General features: G+C 42.7%; 1 protein-coding gene across 1 annotated transcript; it reads right to left on the bottom strand.

Annotated features, from left to right (window-relative positions):
• Positions 1-419: 419 nt before the first annotated feature.
• On the bottom strand, positions 420-2192 carry LOC142427555 (lysine-specific demethylase 4D-like). The gene is given in 1 exon segment (XM_075532776.1): positions 420-2192. A coding segment is annotated over 1 exon segment (1773 nt).
• Between the last annotated feature and the right edge of the window lie 8191 nt (positions 2193-10383).

The raw sequence follows: 10383 nt of genomic DNA, 5'->3' as shown, positions 1-10383 counted from the left end.
TTCTTTTCAAGGACAACTCCCAAGCCTAGGAAGAATCAAGGGACACACATATATCCAGTTGGTCTGTGAGTCCTTAGAACACATTTTAGTGGAGTCCATAGTCTGAGCAAGTATTAGGCAACCTATCAACATGGCACTGAGAGGTCAAGGATCACCACAGATTACAATTACAATTACAATTAAATCACCACAGATTACAATTCCCATGTTGAAGATTGGCTGGGTGTGTCTTTGTTTCCTGAAGGTGAGAGATAGTCCAAGGGACAATCACATTTGACAAAAACTGCAGTTTAGCTAAACTCACAACAAGAAGATCTTTGCTGGTGACAACCTTTCAGGATTTAGGAAGTGAAGTTCCATCGAGTCTGTCTCCAAGGATCTATGTAAGTAGATTTGCAGAACCTCATCTGAGGGCAGGACTATAGAAGTTTAAGGGGGTCCATAGCAATAGCACCAAGGGGGTCCAGAGGTGCCATACTGTGCACAGAGGCATAGCTGGAGAATGTTTTAGAAGTCAAAGACTCATTAGGAGGACTCAGCACAAGCATGTCCGGGAGATTCACTGAGATGTTGTCCAGTGACTTCAGGCAGGGGCCAGGGTGCATCAGAGAATCAGGATTCAGTGGGGGTCCCAAGGGCTGAAGATCGGGGTCACAGTAGCACCCAGAAGCTTTAACAGCATGCTGGATCTCAAATCTCCGAGGGCCAGAGTCATCTGTTGATTGTTGATTCTCATGCAATGCCTGTGTGGGCAGGTGTACAAATGTGCTTGCTGTGTGGCTCTTGGCCCTGGACTTCACAGACTGCTGGTGGGCATCGGAGTCCCGAGGACGCCTAGTGCGAGTACCCTTTGGTGAAGCCTGGAGATACTGGGCAGATGGAACTGAGGTGGGAAGTAGGGAGACACTGGATCCTGTAGGACTGCAACCCATGCAGGTAGGGTCCTCAGGCTGTACAGTAGAGCTGTCTGCCCAGGAGTGGGTTGTGGGACGAGGACATACCAGTGCACAGCCCCCAAGCCCACTGTCTGCTGCCAGAGTCAGAGAGCGACGCCTGGCCCTGCGTGGCTTAAAGGACCGCAGACGCCCCTTGACCATTGCACGAGTCCTGGCTCCCTTCCAGGCCGTCCACTCCGGGCTGGTCAGTGCTGTGGGTTCCACGTGGTCCAAGGAGGTGCGGTCCCTGCCGTGTTTCCACAGCTCATAGCGCTCGGGTTGCAGAATGCGCACGAAGGCGTCCATTGGAAATGTGACCCTGGCTTCCCCACAGCTGCACTGAGAAGCAGCTTTACCGTAATTAACCCAGCGCAGGGTGGCAAAGTTGATGGATTCCGCACAGTTGAAACCGTGATTGAAGCCAGCGTGGTATCAATAGGGGAATGTGACCATGAACTCGCCTGCTCCCTGGGTGATCCGACCAACAGGAATGCCGTTCTCCCTGAGGACTCTGGGTGAGATGAGGGCCACCTTGTGCCGCAGGAAGTTCGCGCAGCCACTGGAACTGCCAGGGAAAAGCTCCCTGGCCAGTCTCTCCAGCCGGGCTCCATGCTCAGGGGGCACCGCATACCACGTTTTGGGCTCCCCGAAGTGCAGGTAGTTGATGCTGTACAGGTCCATGTCCTCCGTGTGCCAAGTGAAGGTGGTCTGCCACAGGCCAAAGTACAGGTAGGGGGTGTTGACGCCTTTGATGACAACTCCACACTCCTGCTCCAGCAGATCCTGGATCGTCCCCAGGTGTCTGAGGTTCCAATGCTCAGTGTTTTCACCAAATAAGGAGCCACATACTCCAGCCCCATAAATGGGAGAATTGTACATGCGGCTCTTCCAATAGGTCCGCTCCAAATCGTCAACACCCCGGTGTGTGGGAGTGCGGTATCTGTCAGTGTTGGCCAAGTGGCAATACTCCTCCACGGTCATGGATTTCTTCTTTTTATGGTATTGCAAAAAGACACCTGTTTGCCCAGTAGTTACCTGCTGCACAGGACTGGCTATGAGGATGTCATCCACATCGTCATAGTTCTCTCTGGCTGTCCACTGTTTGGGTGGGATTATCTTAGCCAGGCCTGCACGGTGGGCACCTTGGGATTCCATGTAAGCAATGTATTTGTTGAAATCCTTAAATTCTTCCATGGTAGGCCGGAAAGTCATGATTTTAAGGCTTGAGTTCTGGCTTCGATAGTCCTGGGAATTCATGGCTGCAAAATAAAGTCAGAAAACCCGATTCTTATGGATGTTCTGTGTATTTGGATGCTGTGCTTTTGTTTCTTTTTCTGTCTGAAAATCTCTTGCAGTGTATTGATGGCTCTGTGAGAGCAAATGCACTCTCCCCAGGCATGCTGATTGACCAAGGGAATTCTACTATGATGGACAACTATTGTTTCCCCCAAAGAGACAGGATTTGTGCACATGGAGTGGGTTTTCCCAGATTGCTCCTGGCTCATTATGCTGCTTTGGAAGTTTATTCAGTTGGAAGGGTGTCTCTATCTGTTGATACTTAGCTTCTGTTGCAATCCTGGGAAATTTCTAATTCCACTAACAAGGAGTGTCTCAAGGGATTTTTAAAAAGTAAATCTAAAGACAGTAATTCAGTAACATTCAACAGAAGTCAGGGGTGTCAAACTCAATTAAAATGCTTGCCATGTGGTGCAACAGGCAAGATTAAAGTGGGCCACATCACATTTACAAATTTTGTTGAATTTTTATTTTGAAGTGAGGATTCAGAAATATGGATAGGATAATTAAAACCCTATATAATTGTTTTTATTTAAACATTTGTTTTATTTATAAAACTATAATTATGCTTTTAACCGGAAATTTGCCAGCGCTTTCGTTCTACTAGCTTTCCCTTGCCTCTTATGGTGTGACCGGAAAATATAACAAAGTAATAAAAAACACAAAATGTTGGACAGCTGACAAATGTGATGCACAATCGTAATGGCTTCCCTCTAAAAATGTTAACTAGCATTGCCGCTAGGTATGACTCATAACAGCATATCCTAGAGTCCTGTTTTTAACCTTTTCACTGTTAGGATCTGTTTTTATTATGCAATGAGAGTGGCAGACATCGCTTTAAAACGTTACCGGAAATGATCGTGTCTAGAAACGTCCACAGGCCTCCAGAAAAGACTTTGGGCCACCTGTATAGTGGTCTTCTGTAGTTAAAGGGTTAAAGAGGGAATTGTGTGTACAGTATTGCCTCCATCTCCCCTAAGCGCTATTTTCTTTATAACAATTTTTTCTATTTTCATTTTATTTCAGAGAATTTGGGGCCACAAAAAATTACCTGAGCAGTCGCAGGCAGCCGGAAGGCCACCAGTTTGACACCCCTGACATAAGTGAATGTTATGAGAAATGCTAGTAAAAAATCAGGTGAATAAATATAGCCTGAAGATGCTAATATCAAAAATCACACTTCATGTAAAATATGAACCAAGACAACTAACCAAACAAACTCACTGACATCAGTTTCACCCTGTAACACATGGAGGAGATGTGCTTGTGTTTTCCTCAGGCTGTAACTCTTGACAAGCGTTAAAAGCCTTGTCTTTCTCCATGGAGCGACTGGTCCTTGGAACTGCTGGGTTGGCAGCCCAATGGGGCTCCAAGAGGGCTCCAATACAGGGCTGAAAAAGTGAACATTTCAGTGAACTTCATAAGAAAAATAAAATTTATGTAAAATGACTTCAACAGTCATCTTAAAACTGGATGAATTATCTTTAAAAATTAAGCAACAGAAATATAATTAATCAAGCACTTTCAGAGAAACATGCAATAGCTATCCTGATTAACACTAAAAGTGAACCTTGGAAAAACAAGTAGAGGTACAGAAAACTTTAGCTATGAAAGATATTTGTGTAACCCTATGTGTTATACAGAAACCTGAATGTAGTGAAAGTTCTCAAATATTGTGTTACCATTGGGATGATTGCCTCTTAAGTACATAGTATTTAGAAATAATGACCAGCATATTTGAAACTCAGTATTGACCATAATGGGCAGTCCAATCTAGTTCTGGCTTTCTCATCCTACTCCCGCCCCCACCACCCCACCCATGCCCTGGCTATACACTCAAAAGTAACAAAAAAAATTGGGCAAAACAAAGCAATTTAGAAGTTGTTAAATATGTGTTATATAATAATTTTAGTCTAATTCCTAAGTTATATTATCTTTAGAGACATTTTAGGATTAAAACTAGATATACAATTATCTTTAAAAAAGTGAAAGCATAGCTTAAGGAGCCCTGAGTGAGATGGAGGTCAATGATCCACAGCTTTGTCTCTAACACAGAGCCTGGCAGTTCAAACTCAACTTACGTCAGATCATTGAAAAATACACCCACCTCATTTTACTAAGACAAGCAAGGTAACCCTATCACAGAATAAACACCCCGTAGAATATAGTAGCACTGCACCAGAGCATTAGCTTTAAGGCTGTAACCTTTATGGAGTCTGACTGTGCCATTTCTCTCTAGGCATCCCTTTCTTTCTCTCTTTTTAAAAAAAAAACATTTTATTAGGGGCTCATACAACTCTTATCACAATCCATACATATACATACATCAATTGTATAAAGAGCACATCTGTACATTCTTTGCCCTAATCATTTTCAAATAGGCACCCCTTTCTCCTGTTTCTCCAAGAAACAGTTGATGAGCTTGAACCAATGACTAGTATTTTGCATCTAAGAGCTTAAAATCATTGCCTCTCCTGATTCCATGTGCATGAGAAGCATCAAATTGAAACAGAAAACCAAACATGTCTATGTCACAAATAATCTGCATCATTAGATGCATTTATCCTCAGTAGGTGAACATTAGAGAGAGTCAAATTAAAATCAAATTATGACTCGCAATCAGAGACAAAGTGTATTTCATGGAACTCAAACAGAAAGCTTTTCTTAAAGAAAACAAACAAAAAATCTGAATTCTGATACGAATTTATATTGTTTCAATATTTTATGATTTGAAGGAAAAAATATCAAGGAACTGGCATTGACCTCTACTAGATTAATATTTCAGTCCTTGGAAAATTGCAGGCTTGTTGAATAAAAGGTTCAGAGAAAATATAGAAAGATGTTCGTTGAGATGAAATGACATGGTAACTGCAGCAATCAGCTCCAGCATAACAATTGTAAGGATGGCCATGTTTTGGGCAGAATTGATTCCATCTTGACATAGGCTAACTATGAGTAAGACTTGAGGGTAAGTATGAATCAGGAACAATTCCATAGCCCAGAACACCAATAACAGCCTAAAACATCCAGTCAAAGACATGTATTTTAGGATCCATAAATAAAATGTAATTTATGAATTATGCATCTAAAAGAAATATTCTCACCACAGGAATGAAAATCTCCCAGGACAATTTTCATTGGATTAGACCCACCCAGATTCCAATGTGAAAATCCTATCAGTCTTTTATTAGGCCTGTGTTATCTCCACCCACCTTGTCATTGATCCACTCTTATGCCACACCTAGTAATCATCTGAGAAACATCAGCAAAAACAAACTAAATGCAATGTCTTTTTCCTAAAGCCTTAGAGAATTTCACTAGAAAATGGAACAAAACAGATTTAATTGCAAACCCAAAAATCTTAAAAGGAAGAATTTAATTAGAAAAAAATTCTTTAAACTCTCCAAAATACGTATGTCATTTTTTGTTGAATAAATGTGAAAATCATAGTTCACTTCTTTAAATTTGAAACCCCTAATAATGCAAACAGTTAGAATGTTTAGAAGCTAACTTAGAAGATGATTTGGTTTGGTTTCTCCTCAAAAGTACTTTCAGAGAGGCCTGGTGACATATTTTGAAAAAACAAAAACAAAAACAAAACTTTGAAGACACTATGAGGCACGGTTCTCCTTTGACAAACATGTGACACCGTAAGTTAAAAACAACCGGATATCAAATTATCTAAAAACTCTTGACACTGAGAATATGAAGACAACTATCACAAGCTTTAAAAGATGTCTTCTGAAATTGTCACTGGAACAACCAGGGGCAGTGAGATGAAGGACCAGCCCGCCACCATGACTTTCACTGTCTCCCTCTCTCCAGACAACAGCTGCCGTGAACAAGGGTGGGAAAATTCTATGGACAGCCACTCCAGAGAGGGAATGAGTGAAATGTTGCAACATAACTCTGGATGGCAAGCTCCAAGATGCTGAGTGGGTCCCTGTGCTCATTCTGACCAATCTGCTCCTAAAGGAATCCTGACCTGTGAAGGTTAAACTGCATCTGCTCAGACCTCAGGGAGAGCCAAGTGGGTGAGCCCAGCCCTCTGCAATCTAGGCTCCAGCACCCTTAGTCACTGAAAGACATTGAGTCAATGCTGACTCATAGAGACCCTATAGGACAGGGTAGAACTTCTCTTGTGAGTTTCTGAGTCTGTACCTTTTACCAGAGTATAAAGCCAATTTTTTCTCCCACCCCTCCAACCTGTCAGAAATAGTTAGGAAAAAGTTCTAGTCACACTACTTACCTTTTCAGTGCAGAGTGGTAGAGGCTGGCAAGTCTCAGATATCACTCTGGAGCCTTCTCTTGATTCAAGTAGGTTGAGGGCCTGATGAATCCCAGATGGGCAGGTTAGATGGTAGGCTGATTCCTCACAGGCTGTGCAAACAATGAATCCAAGCTATGTAGGAAATATGGCAAGATGCTGTCTCACGTCTGGAGATCCACATCTGGTGAGTTTCTGGACCTGGCCAAAAGCTGCACAGCTTTCAGAGAGAATCCACTTATATTTATACTGGGGGAACCACACCCACCAGGATACTACCTCCCACTCCTGACTGCTGACAGAAAATCTCTTCATGGAAGTGATGGCATTATGTCAAACATTGTTATGTAGGCTGACATCATGGCCGAGCCAAGTCGACACAGAAACTCAGTCCTTACACATGACCCACTGTGCCTTTAACCCAAGTGATTTCAATAACATAAAAACTGTGAAAGGGAAGGAGGGAGGAGCAATACCCTTCCAGAAATAGCTTTATGAAACTGAATCTCATGTACACCCTATGGCTTTGACATTTTGACCATTTATCAAGCTGGCTCCTGCACTTAGTTCCAATTCACTGTCATTATGTCGAGTGCTACTCAGAGCCGCTTTCTAGAAATTAGGAGAAGTGCCCCTTTGGGTTTCTTTCTTTCTTTTTAACATTTTAGGAGGGACTCATACAACACTTATCACAATCCACACATACATCAATTGTGCAAAGCGCATCTGCACATTCTTTGCCCTCATCATCTTCAAAGCATCTGCTCTCCACTTAAGCCTTTTTTATATCAGATCTTCTTTTTTCCCCCTCCCTCCCCACTCCTCCCTCGTTCATGAGCCCTGGATAATTTATAAATTATTATTTTGTCATATCTTGCCCTGTCCGGCATCTCCCTTCACCCCCTTTTCTGTTGTCCGTCCCCCAGGGAGGAGGCCACACGTAGATCCTGGTAATCGGTTCCCTCTTTCCAAACCACTCACCCTCTACCCTCCCAGTATCGCCCTTCACACCCCTGGTCCTGAAGGGATCATCCTCCCTGCATTCCCTGTGCCTCCAGGTCCTATCTACACTTGTGTACATCCTCTGCTCTATCCAGTCTTGCAAGGCAGGGTTCGGAGGATCATGATAGTTGAGGGGGGAAGGAAGCATTCAGGAACTGGAGGAATGCTGTATTCTTCATCAGTGCTACATGGCACCCTGACTGACTCATCTCCTCCCCTAGACCCCTCTGCAAGGGCATATCCAGTGGCCGACAAATGGGATTTGGGTCTCTACTCTGTACTTCCCCCTTCATTCACAATGGTAAGATTTTCTTTCTTCTTCTGATGCCATATACCTGATCCCTTCGACACCTCATGATCGAACAGGCTGGCATGCTTCTTCCATGTGGGCTTTGTTGCTTCTTAGCTAGCCCCTTTCGGTTTCGCAAACACTGAGACTCACTGCCATCCAGGAGAGAGTAAAACAGCCCTATAGGAGAGAGTAAAACGGTCCTGTCCATTTCTGAGTCTGTAATTTTTGCAAGTGTAGAAAGCCCTGTCTTTTGCCCCCGGAACAATTGGCTATTTGAAAGTGCAGACCTTGGGGATCACAGGCCAACTCTTAACCACTACACCACCTGAGATAACATTGGGTTTATGATACTGTAACTCATTTCAGGAATAGATGGCCTCGTATCTCTCCCCAGTGATGGGTTGGTAAATTCAAACCACTGATCTTATGGTTAGTAGTCACGACCTAATCAACTATGTTTCCAGAGCTTCATTTCTCTATAGTACAGGAACAGTCATTCGTCCCACTGAATGTGTTTCAAGGATTGCCATCTAGAGAAAAGTCCAGCACCTTTTTGTAATTCTTAAATGTGTTTAAGGAAGCATCCTTAATTGTGGGTTTTTCCATCCAACACTCATTTTTTTACAGATTAGGTGCATAGAATTCAAATTAAGGGCATCAGCCATAGGATAAAGCCGTCATCTCCGTTAACTCTGAGGCAAGGTCCTTGTCTGCTGACAACATCTGTGGGCCTGACCTGCCTAGACAGCAATCTGTATGTTGGCTTCAGCGTTACTTTGGGTTTAAGAGGTTCACTGGGTAGGGTCTTCTGGTGCACAGAAGAACTCTGATACAGCTCTCCTTTCTTGCTGTAGTCATGTCCTGCCTTCTCAATTCTCTATAATGCTTTCAGAGAGGAAAGGTTGTGGAGTCACGCCTCAGGAAAATCCCCTTACCTTTCTTTATCTCAGAAAGATTATGAAGAAATAAAGGATTTACTGCCACACTCTGAATCCTTGTACCATGGAATGCTTTCTTACATGATTCCATTATACCTGATCCATTCTGCAGTGCCACATTTTATCATAAAAACCAAATAAACCAAATCCAGTGCCATTGTGTCCATTGCCCCTCATAGCCGACCTATGGACAAATTAGAACTGCTCCCTAGTTTCCAAATGCTACCAATCACAGGCTCCCAAAATAATTGGTCCAATTGCATACCCTCTTCTCAGGAAAAAAGAAAATCACCCACCACCTAGCTGCCAATTGAAAACGTTTGTATTATAGCACATAATTCAGAATAAAATGAAAATAACTCTCACTTCCATTGAGTATGAGCAGATTAATAGCGACTATGTAGTAAAGGGCAGAATTTACCCTGTGGTTTCTCAGACTGTAGCTATAGGAGTAGAAAGCCACATCTTTCTCCCATAGAATAAAGTACAGTTATCTGCTTTCTACCACAGAACCATTCCATTTCCCTCAAGGAGCAGTATCAGGTACTTTGGTAAACACTGTAAAAAGTCTTTATGGGAGCAGAATTCTCATCTTTCTCAATTGGAGACCTGGTGCATATGAAGCCTCCAACTCTTGATTAATAGACCAAGACCGCCTACTACTTGACCAGAGATCCAAAGCTGACACTACTAAATAACTGCCACACTACTGAGAATTATGATCCCAAGAAGTCAAGTCAATACAGGCAATGAACCACTGCACACAACGAAAATATTAAGACATGTCCTGAAGGCCCTGAACAGATAATGAGGTGTGAAAGAGATAGTGAAGAGTACACGCAAATCTGTTTGCTCTGCTTATACTAAGTAGAGCAAGTAAACACATATATTTCAGAATCCAATAGAATACACTCAATTCTCCCCCCCAAAGACACCAGAATATGTTACATAAGCTCATTATATAAGAAAGTAATTCAACTTATGTAAGGCTTTCACAAACAGAAATTTATTCTCTCCCAGTTTGTGTGGATAGAAAAATAAATGTAGGTGACTGGTTATAAGGGATGGCTTTAACTACAGTTGGCCCTGAGGCAAGGTCCTTGTCTCTATTAAGATTTAGGGTCCTGGCATTCCACCTCCTGGTCCCTAGGAATGTGTCAAGTCCAGGGTGTTTGCAGAGAGTCTGAGACTTCTCAGATGAACCATCTGACCCAAATAGGGAGCAAAGCAGTTCAGATTGAGGAGATTCCAGCTGTAATGCACCACCTATTTTTGGATATAATCTGGCTGCACCATTTTGAGGATATCCACATCAATGGGAAGTCACAGCACAATAAATTCCAGCTTCCTACAACGCAGGAATTGTGTGCATCACTACAAACTGTGGGTATCCTTGAGAAGAATGGGCATTCCAGAACACTACATTGTGCTTATCTACAACCTTTACATGGATTAAGAAGCAGATGTGGGAACAGAACAACTCAATATTGCATGGTTTTAAATCAAGAAACGTGTGCCAAAAGGACAAAGATATCCGTTTTGAAAGGAGTGTGACCATCGTTCTTCTTAAAGGTGTGGATGGTGACACTTCCTCTTACATACTTTCAATCTATTTTAAGAAAAGACCTGTCCTTGGAGAAGGACCCTGGAAAG

The sequence above is a fragment of the Tenrec ecaudatus genome, chromosome 15, assembly GCF_050624435.1.
Source record: "Tenrec ecaudatus isolate mTenEca1 chromosome 15, mTenEca1.hap1, whole genome shotgun sequence".
NCBI classification, from domain to species: Eukaryota; Metazoa; Chordata; class Mammalia; order Afrosoricida; family Tenrecidae; genus Tenrec; species Tenrec ecaudatus.
The sequence above is the reverse complement of the archived record's forward strand: the minus strand, read 5'-3'. Positions and strand labels throughout refer to the sequence as shown.